The sequence below is a fragment of the Centroberyx gerrardi genome, chromosome 13 (genome assembly GCF_048128805.1).
Source record: "Centroberyx gerrardi isolate f3 chromosome 13, fCenGer3.hap1.cur.20231027, whole genome shotgun sequence".
NCBI lineage: Eukaryota > Metazoa > Chordata > Actinopteri > Beryciformes > Berycidae > Centroberyx > Centroberyx gerrardi.
Genome location: NC_136009.1, coordinates 1134487 through 1152744, shown reverse-complemented (window position 1 = coordinate 1152744; position 18258 = coordinate 1134487). Strand labels below are relative to the sequence as shown.

Genomic DNA, 18258 nt, shown 5'->3' with positions numbered 1-18258 from the left:
CCCTGACAGGTACAGGGAGATTCAATGTAAGGGACACCAAATGGCAGGGTCAAGGTCTGACAGTGAGGAAAGACAGAAACACACGTTGATAAAGCTAAAACTACTTGAAACCTGGAAAACAGTGGCTGTCTGCATGGCTAAGAAAAGCACTGTCCCATGTCAATGTCACTGCTTTGCTACAGAGTGGACCAGTGACAGTGGATTTCATTCACAAAAGGCTCAGATGTGCGCAAAAATGAAGCTTTGTGTGAATGACAAAAATGTACTGAACAGTTTTTGTGTCCAGTCCTTTTTATGGGCTATAGCCAGATGTCAGTTACAATTTCTTATTGGTTGCTGTTTTTTTCCCCTGCATTACAATGGACTATTTACACCAAGAATGGAAAGAAGGTGGAATGAAACAATTTGGATATTATTCTATTTTTTTTATATACAGGTCTAAACCATTTTTGAAACATTATCCTCTCTAAGACTTGAAAACGATGGTTAGTCATTGTTCAGTGTTATGGATCCTTCTTTACCCTTAAAACTTTACCATTTTACATTCATTCACAGAGAGGGTCACTTCCAGATGTCTTCATCATTCGATCAGTCCAGATATTACTTTCTTTCATTGTGTATAAACGGAACCCAGACAGAATGTTCTGTAAGATGATACCTGAAACTCAAGCAAATGATACAGGAAAGACAGTGACATATTATGTAGCAAATCTTCTCTTATCACTTGTCAGTACCAAAATAGCATCCTGTAGACCAAGAAAAACATATTTATCCTCTGTAGCCTGTACATCAATATCTGTGTTAGCTCTTCAACAATGTATGTTTTGTTTTGTATTTTTGCTGTTCATGTAAATGAGCTTGTGAACCTTTTTCTGTTTTAGCTAAAACCAGGTTCCTACAAAGGTGAAAGGGGAATAGGAATATACAGGCCATTGTATTTAATGCTAGGGCACTGCTTGTACTCACTCACTTTTAGAAAAACTCATACTACAAAATGTAACTGGTAGGTTAGGAAACAGCACCATATTTTCATAGAGACATGCAGCATGGATAGATAAATCAGGTTGATCGTTTTTATGCTGAGGCATCATTCAGATTCACTGATCAATCAAGTCTGGGTGATCACACACTGACTCCACAGACTGTATGTACTGACGTTATCGTACTGCCTTTTGCTAAGGGAGCTATTAACAATTTGTTGATGACAGTCATATGGAACCCGGGAGTGGCCAGGATTTACTATAATGCGCACACGATGTGCAATTCGAACCCTTGTTTTGGTTTATTAGTGCGCACGAGATACAATTTGTTCCCTCAATTTGTGCTCGATGAGCACTCGTTATGTAAAACATGCATACGAGTTGCCAATAACGTTCCCTCAAAATAGTGAAATCATGCTCTTGATATATAAAACATGTCCACGTCACAAGCTTATAAAGAGTCAATGCACATACTGGTGATTTCTTTTGAAATGTGCCGTTCCCCTGGGTACGCCAGTAACAGTAAATCAAAAGAAAAGCAATATGTTCTTAAGAGTTGGTTGAAATCAATGGCTCGGCTTGGAATAACTGGTGTGCTGTTTTAATTGTGGGAATGTAATTATTTTTTGCGCACAAATTATGAATTTGTGGGAATTAAAAAAACTAATTGAGGGAATGAAATGTATTCTATGTGGACAAATTAAGCCAAACCAAGGGCACACATTTGCCTGGGAAATATGAAATGTGGCCACGCCCGGGTTTCATATAGTCAGAACATGTTTTATGTATATCTGACGTCTGAAGAAAGAGAGAGAGGGAAGGAGTGCGTCTGTGTGTGTGTGTCTATGTGGAATTTATATTGCATGGGGGGGATTGTATTCTGTTCAACATGAAAGGGTACTGAATGTCAAAGTAATGTGAGAGTGCCCTCTACAGGCATTGTACAGGCACTTTAATGAAAAGACTTGATGCCTATCTGTAGCGCTCTCCTTATGTGTAATCTTATTTAATGGACATATTTTTATTAGATTAATTGTGCGTTAATTTTATTGCATGGCTGACACATCCAAACACACACACCTAATTGTGTGCACACAATTGATCACTCACTCACAGGTAAAGTGAATCATTGGAATTACAAAAACTGTGCTCCTAAGAATACTTACCCAACTCTTCCTAGATTAAGATGATATATTTTTTATTGGCTAAGTCTGTTATAACTGATTGATTGCATTTTGGAATTGGCGGTGCGCATTGATATTAATGTTAACGTCTAACTATATTTAAGAAATGTGTGCCTTTTCATAAATAGATAATTTATGAGAAGGCGAAAAAACCTATACAATTTGGCTGGATCCTCCAGAGATCTTTAATGACTTCTTTGTTTATTATTTTCTTATTTTCTCTCTTTCTTATGTTTTGTGGAGACACTAGGTGTCAATATGCAAGTGCTGAGTTCTCAGGTTTTGTATAACTTGAAAGCTTTGTGATGTCTCTCCTGACTCTTTCACACAATCCAGTTTGATGTCAGTCATCTACTTTTCACACTACGTAGCCTGCCAACCTAACCGTACTGCACCCCAATGCTGTTGGGTTACAGTAAATGAAATTAATGAAATGAAATGTTCTTACAGAAAGCAGTTGCTTCAGTTCAGTTCATTACAGCTCTTGTAAGTCCAGTTTGGATCACTTCGGTGGAGCGATGAATAGTTCATAGCTAGTTCACTGCAGCACTGTATTGTTTTGCCAGTAGACATTCAGTAGCTGGTTAACCACAGCTAAAAAAAATTGCCACCACTGCAAGAGAAAAAGTTAGAAAAAGTATCAAAACAAAGAGTGTGTTAGCGCAATGACCTGTGGTAGAACCAAAATTAACAAAATAGGGATATCTGGAACCAAGGCCAGCCAACATCACAGCACAGTACTGTTCTGCTCAGTTCAGTGCACTTCAGATGAATGAACCACTAATTTTTCTTTTGTACAGTTAGAAACAGCCTGAAAATGAAATGTGCAGTGATATGCAATTGGGTGTAAAAAACTCTTTTTTAAATATGGTAGTTGTAGTGGTAGGGAGCTAATTTCTAACCTCACTGTTCCTGGGACCCAATATTTCAAATGGGGAGACTTAGGCCGTGATGAGATAGGAGCATTTTTCTCCTGCTCAAACACAGAACTCAGCTGTGAGCGTTGCTAGTAACACAGCAAGAGGTTAAAGGGCACAAGGAGCATTGCTTCATTCTCATTGCTATGCGACACAAAGTTTGGCAACAACTTGCAAACTATTTAACTACCGTGAGCAGGCTAACCTGTATAAAAAGCAGATAACGTTTAAAATAAACTAAAACTGGACAAGAGAAAATTAGCTTTTGCTCTGCTTGCTATTGAAGAAGAGGGTGAAGAGCCCTTCTGAAATGGAGGATGCGGGTACATGACGTCCTCCTATGGAGAACAGAGCACAAGAACTATCATCTTGTCACTATCTAGAGCTCTGCTTAGATAGTGCCCTTTTTCAAGGGCTATTTTGACTTCATTCAATTCATATAATGCGTCGGTGCAGCTAAAGTTGAGACATGTTTAATTTGAGGCCCAGGGCAGTGCCCAAAAACCTACCACATCCAAAAGCCAGGCACAGTTTGGAGGAGACACTCACCTGCTGCCACCAAACCATTGAAAATAACTGAAAAAAAAGACGCAGGCGTATTCAAAAAAGCATCTTATGTAATCATGACCTAATTCAATTCAATGCACTAAATATATACAATGCACTTAATAATTAATTCAATTACATTTAATAAACTAGGATGCTGTTGGGGGCCAACAGCAAGGGTATATCCCTGAAATTCCCCAATCCTCGAAGGCCCCATTAAGTCAAATGTAATAAAAAGCCATTCAATTCAACACAATAAGACTCCAGGGTTAATCTTCCCAATTATATTGGTTGTATTTCCCAGCTATTTCGCCAAATAATAACATTTTTTTTTTTTTTTTGCATGCGGTAACTATTTTTTATATGAAAAGTTAATAAAGTTAACCAGTTAATTATATTATTATTACTCCAAAACACTCCAAAATGAATGGATATAATCCTCTAGGGATTATCTCCCCAATAATAAAGGGTATGTACCTTAACTATTTTTTTAACACTCAATAATAAATTTAACTAATTAACTATTTTATTAATAATAATCACAGAAAGTGCAAACTTCATACAAATCTCCATAATTGCCTGAACAATTCTCTTGACAAATTTCAATACAATATAATGCACCATTGGTGAGATATGGGTCCAAATAGCATAGGCATGAATTTAATTAGTTAATAATAGTTACAATAATCATAAACACATCAAAATCAATAGAGTTCTTCCTCTAGGGGTCATCAATGTTCATACCAAATTTGAAAAGATTCTTATAAAAACTGTTCAAGTTATCGCGTTCAGACGAAGGATCGGCGGCGGACGCAGCAGCGGGTGGGTGAATCCATAACATCCCCGAAACTCATTTCGGGGATATAATGATTCTTAAAAGTTGGTTCAATTTATTTTGCTTTCCAAAGCTAGATACTGCAGCTTGAGAACAGTTCAGTTTGGTCTTGCTCAGCTCAAATGAGAATGGTTTATTGGTGGAATAAAACAACTATATTCCCAATTCACCTCTACTAATATCTGTAAGGAATGATCTTCTATACCAGAACAGTACAGCTGTGCTTGGTTTGGTTTGGGCAAGTGGTGTGAAAAAGGTTTGTTTTTTCTTGTTGGGTGCAGTCGTGGCGATCAGGGAGCATATGGACACTGCTTTGATTCTCATATGCACAACCTTGCATCCACACAATCATCTGTAAAATGTCACACAGTGTCCATTTGTATTTTTTGTTGTAACAATTACATTTTTTGTACAGTTAGTTCAATACTCAAATTGTCAAACCAATCATACAACCAAGATATATGTCTCTTCTTAACTCTTCTTCATGTATCCTGCCTGCTTTCCCTCTTTTACTTTTCTTTTATGTTCCACTCCTTCCATCCCTCCTCACTTTGGTTGTTTAACAGTATGTGACCATTAGTCAACGTCTTTAATTGTAAGTCAACAGGACTTGATAGTGAATGACCTAGGGGCTTTATTGTTTCAAATGAGTCAGTTACCATTATGCAAGACAAATAAATGTGTTTATGTGAGCTGTTTTTGTCTTTGTGCATTTTTGTATTTTGTGGTGTGTATTTGTGCGTGTGTGTTGGGGGGTGGGTGTAGTGATCAACTCATCTCAGGGAAAATTAAATGATAGAGCTTTTTGGATATATCTGGTTATATCTACTGTAATAATTATATAACTATGGTGCCATCAAAAGGATGGTGAAGTGAGATGTCACTGTTGCTATCAACTGTCATTGTCTAAGGGCTCCAACTGTGTGCAGTTATGTAGGTCTAATGGATTGAAAAACTAGCAGGGGGAGAAAAAAAATTGGAGGAGAAAAAAATAAATACCAATTCTTGGAATGCACTTTTACACACGCACCCATCTCACCTTTCCTGTAGCCTACCTTACAGTGTTATATAAAATAATAGGAAATAACCAGTATGAATAACATTTGCTAAATGCCATATATTTATACATATATAATCCTTTTCTCCTCTGACCCACAATGGAGGGGGGTGGGGGGGTGGGGGTAAGCCTGGGTCCTTAAATATTAAGAATTTAAGGACCCAGTACACTGACTGACAAGCATCTAGATGTAGTAGGTAGGTAGGTAGGTAGGTACGTACGTAGTTTAATGATTCATTCAAAGCTTTGGGGCAACTATTACTTCACAAATGATCAGCAATGGCTCACTGCAGCAAGTGAATAACCCAGCCCCCTATACCCCTTCTCATGGGCCCAATAACACCAGCTCCTCAAGTAAAAGCTAAAGTAAACCTGATAGTAAAGTCAGATATTAAAGAGTCACCCACTTTCGATGGTGTATATATGAATGGATTGAAATGATGATCACTTATCTGAACAGGAAGCAAGTAGGCAAGGCAGTGCTTCCAAGAGATAATGGAGAGGCTCATGAGCAGGGCAAAGGAAATAGTAAAAGTGTCAGTAAGGAACAGCTTACAACCTTGAGTATGACCCAGAAGGAGTGTGCAATATTCTGAATTAACACTTCGAGGCTTTGGCACTCTGAAACAATATAAAAGCTCCTCCCACAGGATGATGCTGCCACCAACATGCTTCAACGGTAGGCATGCTGTAAGATGGTTTCCAACAGACATAGTGCTTACAGCTGAAGAGTTCAGTTTTGGTTTCATCAGACTACAAAATGTTTGCCTCATGAAACTCTCACTGCCTTTTTACAAACTCCAGGCTGCTGTCATGTGCCTTTTTTCAGGTATGGCTTCCTTCTGGCCACTCTGCGATACAGCTCAGATTAGTGAAGTGCTGCATTCACTGTTGTCCTTCTGACAGGATCTTGCTTCACAGCCAAGGAAATTTGTAGTTGTGGTACACTGTGGTACTTGGCATCTTGGTCTCCTCCCACCTACAATGTCCTTTCTGCCTGGTTGGTCAGTTTGGTCAGATGACCACCTCTAGGAAGACTCTGGCTAGTTCATATTTTTTTCCATTTCCTAATGATGGAGCCTCCTGTAGTTGAACTTCCAACACTTTAGAAATCGTTTTACATCCTTGCAGTGCAGATGTATGCCTCCTCACAATTCTACACTACAAAGGGGTTGAATATTTATTGACGAAACATATTTCAGCTTTTTGTTTTTAATTGGTAAAAATAAAATGGATTGGTTTAGCCTGAAATCATGAAACATGCTATCAATTACAGCAACAAGAGCTTTCATTTTGTCAGTTATAATTTTCTGCAATCTGCCTTCAAACCTTTACATTATGCATGTACAATTCTACATAAAATATATAGGAATATTATACAACAGGTTTATAGACATCAAACAAAAGTTATACACGCTTGTTTTAAGAGAAACCTACACTATGTATCTCATGCTCTCTACACTCTTCCACATTACATGTATTGAACTATAAATTGTCTCAATAATGCTGTATCATTGTGATTTAACAGCAGAGGAGCACAACAACTTACAGATTTAGAGTTGTAGGGCAGTGAAAATAGGTCTTTTTTAAGTCAGGCCATTGCTTTACATTTCATCTTGATTAGGCCATTGGGAGTTGATTTTTCAAAACCAATGACAGGAGCAAAAGGTTAAAGAAAGTGTTCCCATTAACAAAATACACAAAACAAAGCATTCCATTCTCAAACAGCAGTTTATTGGTAATAAAGTTATGTTTCATCATCAAACAGCTCACAACATTTAAGTTGCAAAGTAAAGCAAACCAAAGTTCATCCATATTTGGGAAAGTAGAGATGAATGCGGGCTTACTTATACAGGCTCAGGTGGTGGAACTGATGACTGTTAAGTGCGAGTAACTTCCTGTAAACAATCATTTTGGTGCTATAACTTGGTTTCACAAATATTTTGACAGTGTAGTGGGGGGCATGTTTTATGTTAATTTCATATGGTGCCCAGTCATAAATTTTAAGTTTCTTTATATCCAGCAGTCCAGTGCTTGAGACAACTGTTCCGCTTGTATTGCATTTTATGTGTTACAGTAAATGTGGGGGAATTGGAAATATATATACACTCCCTATTGTCACTCCCTGCTCTCTTAGGCTAGCTAGGTGTATGCTCGTAGGGAGTGACAGGATCAGAGCCTAGACGCCATACTAAACTCTGTGTATATATATTTGCATTCATTCTCAATAATCTGTTTATGTGAGTTGGCAGACTGAACTATCAAACTGTCCCAATCTAGAGGGATTTTCAGGAGACAGGTCAGGGCTTATCTTTGGGGTAAAGTGAACAGTTTTTTAAAATTTATTTTTATTACTGACTATTTGCAATATGGTTTGTGTACAAAATGCAAAATAGTTTTTAGGAATGTTATCTCATTAGAGGTTAGTAGGAATTTAACTTCATTAGAGGTTATGGATAAAATTTGTACTAATTTCAAATTTCTATTGTTTCTTCGCCGTCAAGTAGTATGTTTTTTGTGTATTGTTTTGTTCTGATATTGTATACCATCGAGGATCACATTGGAAACAAGTGTTCAAGTATGCTTTTTTATGTGACCTCAAGGTTGTATTGTTTGCACCTTTTCATACCCAATCAATCACTCAATCAATCAATCAATCAGTGACTTATTAGCTTGGTGTGAAAAAGACTACCAATTTTATTTTTCCAGTCGACAGACATCTCAGTACAGAAACTGTTACCACAATGGGTTAAGTGAAGACAAATAAACCAAAATTCAAGTTTATTAATAATAATAATAATAATAATAATAATAATAACATTATTATTATTATAAATACTTTGTTCATGAAAATTTGAGCATTCCTGTCTAACCTTGGCAAAGTTGCTGTATCCTCTCAGCAAGTTCCAGGCAGTGTAGAATCCTCCATTTCTCTCTTTGGACCTTGTCAGGGGACACTTGGCCTGCTAGTTTCCCAGAGAAGAGCATCAGGTCCTGCATGAAGAGGCCCACAGGCTCCTTAGGTGCTGGAGGTATCTGGGTCATGGTGCTGGAGTGAAAGACAAAGTTGATGTTCTTGGCCCTTGGGAGGCCTGGTCCCCGTTCCTCGATCCATGTCAGAGGTCTGGTATGGATACACATTAAATTATACTTAATTTTCCTGAGTGTCCACTTAGAAGGATAGGTATGTTAAATGTTTTTCCACAAATCAAATAGTGACATTTTAGAGTAAAACCAAATAGTCTTGCAATGTGAGCAAGTTATCCGCTTCCCATGACAGGTCCATCTGAATTAGCAAACGGCTAATATGTAGTTACAGAAAATCTCAACAAGCATTATGCCAGTAGGCCTAATCAGATTTAAAAGAAATGGCAAAACATCTCAAACCTAACTAACAAAGTTTGAGGCTAGTCCTAGTGACAGAAAAAAAGCATATTCTGGGGCAAGGTGTGTAAATGTTGAAACAAGCCATCACTTCTGAATGTAATATATCATGTAATAGTAATTTCCCAATAGAGGTTGAATGAGGATGGACTAATTAGAGTCTTATAAATTGGTAACTGGTGGATGTGAGCATCACTTATGGCCGGTTACACTCTCTGGTGTTGAAACAGTGTTAAATGAGCTGCCTCAATAATTGGTGGGAGGGCTTTTATAGTATCAGTAGCACATGTTAAGTTTTGACTGGCAATTTGTGAATTCTGCACATAGGTTTTGGTGACATTCAGGGCTGCCGCGTATCTTGCCCGTGCCCGGAACAAAATGATCCCAAAAGATCATCACAGAGTCCCCCACAAGTCCCCCAGTATACTACAGGGTCACAAGGTGTAGCATTGTAATGTGAAAAAGCCCTCTGGGTGCTGTTCTAGGTCTGCTTGATATAATAGTTGGTGTGAAACGAACCGCACTGCAATGTAACAACCTAGCGAACTCAACCTTGCTCAACCTTACCAAACCATTTTTTTACATAATAGGTGAAAGTAAAATTGTTTTCCATCACTCTGTCATGGAAAATTGGAAAAAATATTCAGCTTTTATGTGACTCATAAATACCACCTAAAGTTCTCACAAATATATATTTTTGACAAAATATTCCACAACTTCATTGACAATTAGAGGGCCCTCCTGGGCCCTCCCTGGTCCCAGGGCCCAGGATAACTGACACGGTTGTCCCCCCGTCGGCGGGCCTGTTGACATTACATTTCTGCAATCCATTAAAAAATAACATAAAATTCCTGAAAATCTATTTGTAATTTTAGCTATTCAGTCACAATTAGTATTCTGCCTTTAGTTAGTGCACATTCAACTAGAGTTGCTTCTCGTACATACAGAGAGACTGCAGTCCAGACTATAGTAGGAATCAATATTGTTTTAACATGAATGTGTCCCCCTGCCCCCCTGCTTAAAAGCGTCCATCTTAAAGCTGTGGTAGGTACGTTTGAAGGAAATCAGGAAGACCAACACACTTATCCCCCCTCTCCCCTCCCCACTGAGCCAATTGCAATCGGCATGCAGACGATTGACAACTGGCAACTGGTCGCAAAGCTCTTCTCTACTCAGACTAATTGTTGGCTCATTGAGGTAAACTCAATTAGTCTGAGCCAAAAAAATTATAGCCATACCACAGAAGCAGGCAAACATATAAATTATATTTGTAGATGCACGTGATTACATCTTTTATGGCATTTGAGTGTCTGTTATTCACTGTCACAGCCTGCTTATTCTGATCATGTGTGTTCACCTTACAAGGTCTAGAGTGATGTACGCTAACAAGAATTCCACCATGTCTTACAAAAACAACTGCTCCATCTTTACCAATAACTACTCCTGTTCCTTTCCATTCTATACAGTCTATTCGTTTGTAATACACTTGACTCATATTTTTCATCTGTGACTGGACTCTTTACGTAATGCCCTTCTTATCCTCCCTGAACATTCAGTGAAGCTTCAATGAAGGCTTTCTTAGAAGCATGCAAAGCAGAAATATGTTCAACTACCCTAGCACTTACAGTACTACCCTCTAGAGCAGGTGGCCTATTAACCAGTGCAGAGGGGAGATTGGGATTTTGTCCGAATATTAGTTGATATGGGCTGTAGCCATGGACATTGCGGGCCCAGTCTAGGGCAGTTTGCCATTCATATTCATTGTCGCGTTTCACCTTCTGTATGATCTTGGTGAGTGTTTGGTTGTGTCTCTCCAGTAGTTGCTCCATGGACTGTAGCCAGCTGTTGTCCTTCATGTCTCTGATTTCCTCATTGTTGAATTCTCCACCATTATCACTGTACAGTCTCTGGGGTGGGCCGTAGACACTTATCCAGGTATGAATGAAACATCTGGCTATTTCTGATGATTTCTTTGTCCTCACAATGCTGCCAGCACTGAAACATGTAAAATTGTCAATAATATGGAGATACCATACACCTGGTTCCAGTTCATGCAGGTCCACTGCTACTGTTTCATTATACTCTGAAGCTAAGGGCAAACCCACAGTAGGCTTTGGCTTTGACTTATTGTACCTCTGGCATATCCCACAGTCCTTCACTATTTGTTGTAAGATAGTGGTACACTCCTTGTCTTTGTTGCCTGAGCTATGAATAAGTCTCTTTAATCTGTCGGTGGATGCATGACCAAACTGCTTGTGAAGCTTCAGCAAAACTTTATGTTTCTCATCTCAAGACATGTTCATTGTGAGGACCTCATCTTCAGTTTGACTCTTTCAATATCATCATCTCTAATGTTTACACAATAGTGTCCAGAAATAGTGAATTTGAGAGGTACAGGTTGTTTGAACATTACTGCTTTGTAATTTTCCATGTCTAAAATTGTTCCTGCTTTATTCATTGATGCTTTACTCAGTAGCAATGGAATGTCCACTGGAACCACCTCAGTTTCAACATGCCCTATTTTGGCAGGGATTGTCACTTTTTTGGTGGAATATATTAGATTTCCATCTCCAAGCTAGCTGTTTTGGAACCCGCTACCTCCGAAGTCTCTGCTAATGCTGTGTCCAGGCTCATCGTCCAGACCATCAAGGCCTCAATGGTCAAAGGGAGAAAAAGGCTATCTCTCCCTATTTTTGACCCTGTGGGGGACAAAAGTGTCATCCCACTGTCAAACTTTGCACCACTAGCTGAGCTGGATGACAACATGGCTCCCTCCGCTCTGCTCTGCTGGTCAGAAAGCGCCCACTGCCCTGTCCCAGCTCCTCGAGCAGCTCCCAAACCACCTCTCCCAAGTCTCACATCCTCAGATGTTGACCCCGCTGCTGAGCTTGATTCCGCTACCCTCCAGGCTCCCTTTTCTCCGCAGTTGACTGTGCCGGCTGTGGACACTGCCACGGCCACTCTACCGGTAAATGTTGCTGTCCCCTGTCTCACTGGTGACCCCAAAAACCTCACCATCTACAATGGAGGCTGCACAAATGGTGAACCGGAGTTCCTACTGGTCGGTGACTCCATCATTACGTTGGTAGAAATCTCTGGGGGTATTATCAACTGTTTTTCGGGTGCCAAAGCTCTGGACATTATCCATTATATCCCCGCAATTATTTAACTCCAGCCGACTGTCCACAAATTTTGTTCAGGACATTGAGCATCTTGCTGTGACAATTGAGAGGCCGACTAAAACCTCTGAGGGTTTTAGTCGGCTTTTAGCTTTGATCAGTGGCTACAGACCTTCTGCTCTGCCACCAGTTATGACTTCATTAGTCATTGTGACTCCTGGAATAGAAAGGATCTGTATAGGAGAGACACTCTTCATCCCAATGCAAAAGGTACTAGATTGGCTCACTGCCAATTTCACTTCTTACATAAATAGCTTGTTTGGACTGACTGAGTTGCATAAATGGTCCCCTACACTCTAGCCCAAGCCCCACTCATTACCTAAAGATATTAAGCATTATAACCTTGAGACCAGATTTGCGTGCTCTGTAAATGATTCTAACCTGATCATTATCCCTTGCCTGTTTAGTTCTTCTGTACCTTCTCCTAAAGTGCTTAAAGGATACGGCTGGTGTTTTTAAATACATTTCTTATCGTCAACAAATCCTATGAAAATAACAAAATCTACAATGCGTTTTCTCTACTCCCATTACTTTCCGACTTCCCACGTACCCTTTTTAGCCTTCAAACCGGAAGTCATTGGCTCCAATTGTAAGCTAAAAACCTTTAAATACAGCTCACAAAGATAGTTTCAATTTTAAAAATCGCTAACTGTTACCATGAAAAGTCAGGCTATTGTGGTTATTACCAAATCAAATTCAAATGGGAAAAAATTCTTCATTATGACGGGGACTATTTTTTATTTTTGGTGCTACAGAACTACTTTCCTGGGATCGAAAACGTGTTTACGGTCGGCTTATTAAGTTGTTTGAGGAAAAAGTAGGCTGGCCCGGTGCATCGCAATGATGAAATATGCTGCCCAGAGCAACGGCATGGCTCTTTGACATGTTTTTAATACAATGGAGTACTATGGCTACTGATGGCTTTATTGGGCATCGGCTACATGGACGAGACTTGTTAGCAAAACAAATTCATTGCTGATTTTGTTATTTTCATAGCATTTGTTGATGGTAACAAATGCATAAAAAAAAAAACACCAGCCTTATCCTTTAAGCTTGGGTTACTCAATGTCAGATCCCTTGTCAACAAATCTTTTATCTGCAATGATTTTATTTTATCTAATGAAGTGGATATTTTAAGTGGATAAGTTGGTGCCATGCAAGTATTACACTGACTCTGTCACAATACTAGCAAATTAGCATGCCTTGCCCTCTACTGGGTAAAAAGGTGTAAAGCACTTAATGCATAAAGAATACAGGATGTTACCTGGAAGTTGTGAATACTGATTCTCAATCTACGGAAAAATATATATATTTTTTTAAAAGTCAAAAGTTGTATTCATTTTGAAGTACTGGTTCGAAATGATTGAATCACCAAAAAGACTCAAATTGCCTAACAGTACAAGATAGAGGACCTGAAATTAGGGATGTCCTAAGCCGAAATCAAAATTGGAATTGGAGTCGATCATGGTGTATTTTGATTGATGAGTATTGGCTACATGACGCCTGATCAAATCTGGATCCATTTATTTATTAAATTTTTCTCCCTACGCACCATTTATGTCAAATGTGGTAAAAAATATGTGTGCCGGTATTAACCACCACCACTGCAGTAAGGAGGGGCTTTTTGTATGTTAAGCCCCTTTCAGATGGAGAAGCTGGCGAAAAGGCGTTATTGGAAATGCTAGTTCAAAACCCATTCACACTGCCTTCAGCAAGCCATCAATCTGCCAGCTTGTACCCTTTCACACAGAATCACTAGTGCACAATCACTAAGCAACGCAAGATATGCATAATTGTTTGTTTACACTGATCAGCTGTTAAAGATGGCGCTGACTACAAAGTTTTATATATCTTTTTCAATATCAGAGTTTCCGTTATATACATTTTGTAGCGGCGGCTCGCCACTGCAAAATTATTGCCGCCGCTGCTTCAGAATTTTATGAAATGTCATGAAGTCGTAATTACACGACTCTGCAGAGGGCCTTTAATTTGAAACGACAGATACAGAAGTGGCGACACCCGGCCGAGGCGAGAGGGAGAGAGAGAAAGAAGAGAAAAAGAAAGAGAAGAGAGAGAAAGGTAGATTAAAAGGCTGCGTTCACACACAGCGCTTTTTGTGAGGAGAAATAAAAAGCGGATCACGGCAACGTCACCTGACGTTAGCTCAGCAGCTGCTAGCTCACTAACCAGCTGGTTAGCACTTAGCTATAGCAGACAGAACAGTGTTGTGCAACAAGCAAAGGCTTACCAGATATTTCCAATACATGTCCAGTATAATCCATACTGCCTTTAAGATCGCTGTTGCGGTAACGGAAATTCACTTATTACAACGTCCAATTTCTCCACCGGCACTTTCACTTTCTCCATATTTCTTGTTGCTATGGGAAATGGCCAGCTTCTCTGTCATCGCGATTGGTCGGCTGGGAAAAAGCAGTTCACGTCACCCGGCGCTTTTCTGAACAGTTGAACATTTCTCAACAAAAAAAAAACAACGTTTCTCAACTTTTGAAAGTGCTCCATTCTGATGAAAAAAATGCTGCAGCGCTTTTCGGGAGCGGCCGCCTTTTGTGCGCCTTGCGGCCGCTTCCCAGTACTTTTAATGAGAAAAGGGCGCTGGCAGTTGGGGAAAAAACGCTGTGTGAATGCAGCCGTACTTCAATAAACGTCGGTAAAATAATTGCCAACGATGTTTATATAAGCAATGTATTAAAATATTCCTGATTGCATTGTCAGATGAGTCTGTTAAAATATTTCTCCAAGAAGAGAAAGATGCCTGATGTCGATGAGGAAGATAGTCAGGTAACTTTACTTTAGCTAGGGAGGGGCTCAAGGTTCTTAGCTATGCCCTGAAGTTTTGAAGGGAAAGAAATGCCTTCTGGTTCTAAAATATGTAACGTTAGTGGTGGCTACTACAATATTTGTTCCACTAGTTGCATGATCAAATATTTGTGATGTGAGAGAATTATCTAATGTTACTCATTCTCAAATGTAACCTTATTAGATAAGTAGACAGGCAGGAGTAGTGGAGGCGAGTGGAGCAGGAGAGCAGAGTGAAGCAGGAGAGAGGGCAGAAAGTGAGGAGAGTGGAGTATGTTCTAAAGTTTGTTTTGCAGTCAAGTGTCAATTTATTTCATATTTTTTAATTACCTATTGATATTCACTCCGACTGCGCGCGCACCACCCAGGTACAACAAAACCCTGTCCCCCCGCTGCTAAAAAAAATCCTAGAGGAAACACTGAATATTGTTTTTGTTTGAAAGCGCACTAAGGCAATGGAATATACTTACAGCTACTAATAAGGCAGACCAGTTTTCTAAAATATTTGACTGCAGCCAGGAGATGACATCATGGAAAAAGGAGTCTTCAACGGCACTGGGATCTAAAGGCATGGGCTAGTAAGTAAACATAGGCTACGTGATGGAATATAGTTAGTGTAATGGAAAGGTATTTATTTTTATAGTTAGTTTTTGAACATAATAGCATGGCAAAGACTATGCATGCAGCCATGCTGTAGGCTAATTATTCTTAATGCAGTTATGTAACTGCGTATTAAAGGTTAAATGTGTAATATTTCTGCTTTACTAAAGCATGTCATTAGTAAATATCAGCAGAGGTTCCCGAATGGTAGCGAGTGAAACAAAGAGAACAGCCACAGCACACACGCTGCAGAGATTTCTGCATTCAAAAACACAGAAGCGGGCTGAGGCTAATGTTTTTGTTGTTGTTTGAAGGCCCTCCTATCACACCAAGCTGCCAAACCGCCAAAAATCTGGCAATATAATTTGCGACTATTACTAATCGGTAGGGTGTTGTGGTAAATTCTGCATGTCCGGCAACGGTCCGGCCGATTTATACGCTGGACTATAGACGCCAGCATTGGACCAGAAATTACACATAGACCCTTTAAGCTTATCTTTCCTAACTTGGCTTGATTTTAATGAAGTGAAGCCTGCAAAGCTAGTTCAGGCAGACAACTCGAGTCGTGCTGCTAGACTTGTGATGCAGACATGGGCGGAAATTACGGGGGGGACAGGGGGGTCCGGACCCCCCCTTCCTGGGAAAAACAGAGAGTTGTCCCCCTCAATATATCATTGTAAACATAACTATATAATTGTAAATAATATAATAAAATGCATTGAAAGCACTTGTGCTAATTATAGACACAAAACAATGCGTTTTTAAGTTTCGAAAGATTGCCCCCCCCCCCCCCCCTCTCATATGCCTCACAGTGGTTTGGTCCACTGCCTACCTGCCTCCCCGAACCCCCACACACACATCAGCCCTCGGTACGAGTGTCTGTGGAGGATCTCTGGGAGTGTGTCAGTGGTGGCAGACCTCCAGTAAGTAGCTGCTTCGCAAAGGTTAGCTTTCTAGACATTTTTCTTTACTTCTACCACTCAATAGAATAAAACACATTCAGAATTGTAACCAGACTACATTTTGTTCGCTCCATTACCTCGCGGTTGAATCTTGTGTGTCAGCGTGTTGGTACGGAGCAGCCGCGTCTCCTAATGCATGTATGTCTATAGAGGCAGGAGGTCTATCCACAATTAAAATCATCATAACTCACTGAATTTTCGACCGATTTTCAAGCGGTTTGGTTTGTTACAAATGCCAGACATGTATTTATGATACAGGATACTTGGTTAAATTAAAATGCGGGTTTTCATACCAAAATTATCTTTTGTAGATGGTAACAGTAATATTTCTATAATATAATATTTAAGATTAACTTACCCTACGTAATTAGGTTCTAAGTATATTGTTTTTTTCTTACTGCATGTAAAATGGCTGCCACTATGTAATTTTGTTTATAAATTTGGAAATAAATGAAGACTTAATTCATAAAAAGACATAATTACAACAAACACTATGTTAAAATATTAAGTAAGTTTCTGGCAGACTTCATAGCGTTCTCGACTTTTACATTGACAGCAAAACATTAGAGATCTGCTTTTTTGGGAAAACTAAATCTAATTAGCCATATATTAGCTTTAGTTCAGTTAATGGGTGTTGCTTCTCACCTACTACTGTAAATAACCTGCATGCTGTGTGTGTGTGTGTGTGTGTCTATTTGTCAGCCAGCCAGGTCAGTTAAAATGGCAGAGAAAAGAAAAACAGACATCCGATCATTTTTCAGTGCACCGAAACGCCAAGTAGAAAGACCCCAGTAATATCAAAGGCAATTTGATAAAATCTTCATAAGAAAGGAATGAAGTGCTTATGGAAATGTTTCATAATGGACCTCTATATACATTTAATACAACAGTACTTTTGGCGGCACCTTTGGTGTCCCCTTCAGGAATTGCTCTTGAGAAATTTTTCTGTTTATTGTCCCCCCCAACAGTGAAATGAAATATCCGCCCTTGGATGCAGACTACTCATTGCAACTCATATCGATTCCTTGCAACAAAGGGGGGCTACCAAATGCGCCTTGCTCACTCTCTCACATTGCCTATGCTGCTGCTACGCTGCTGAGACTGCCGATCACTGTTGCTGCTCACCATACCAAGATTTCATCACCCCCACCTCCACCCCAGTATCCACCTGTAGGCTCTGATTTTGAGGTTGCTTTCTCATTTGGCTAGCTTAGGTGTATGCTTGCAGGGAGTGACAAGATCAAAATGAAGTCTTTATATGTTATGTTTTGAATTAACTTATGCGAGTTGTCTGACTGAACTGATTTTAAATTGATCAGAGTGATGTGTGTAGTTCACAGCTGTTTAAAAAAAATGAATGACAAAAATATCAATACTTAATATTAAACTCAATATTAAATGACTCGATGATGGAAAAAAAAGTTGATCGGGACATTCGTAATGAAATGCATTGGAATAGAACAAGTGTGGCTAAATCACAGAGGGGGTGATATTGAACAGACTTACTCCATTTCTGGATACACACCTTAAAAACATTATTGGTATGAATGAGGAATGCAATTTGGTGATGTTTTGTTAAGCCATCGCGTTGAAACTGAGAATTTGAATGTCATTGACTATTTACGAACAGTCCAATGCCTAATGTCTTGCGGCCAACACTCTAGGTTTATGATTTGTAATTTTCCAATGTATTTTCTACTTTTCACAATGTTTCTGTGGTGTTGGATTAAATATGAAATATGTATACAGCACTGGAATTAAAGGAATTGAAAGAAATTCAGAAGGAATTAAAACCGC

General features: G+C 39.3%; 1 protein-coding gene across 1 annotated transcript in view; it reads right to left on the bottom strand.

Annotated features, from left to right (window-relative positions):
- Nucleotides 1–8028: 8028 nt before the first annotated feature.
- Nucleotides 8029–18258, bottom strand: part of blvra (biliverdin reductase A) — a 32765-nt gene continuing 22535 nt past the window's right edge. The window contains exon 6 of the mRNA XM_071894239.2: nt 8029–8643. Within this exon, the coding sequence (XP_071750340.1) occupies nt 8388–8643 (256 nt within the window). The 3' untranslated portion in view covers nt 8029–8387. The remainder of the gene's footprint in view (nt 8644–18258) is intronic.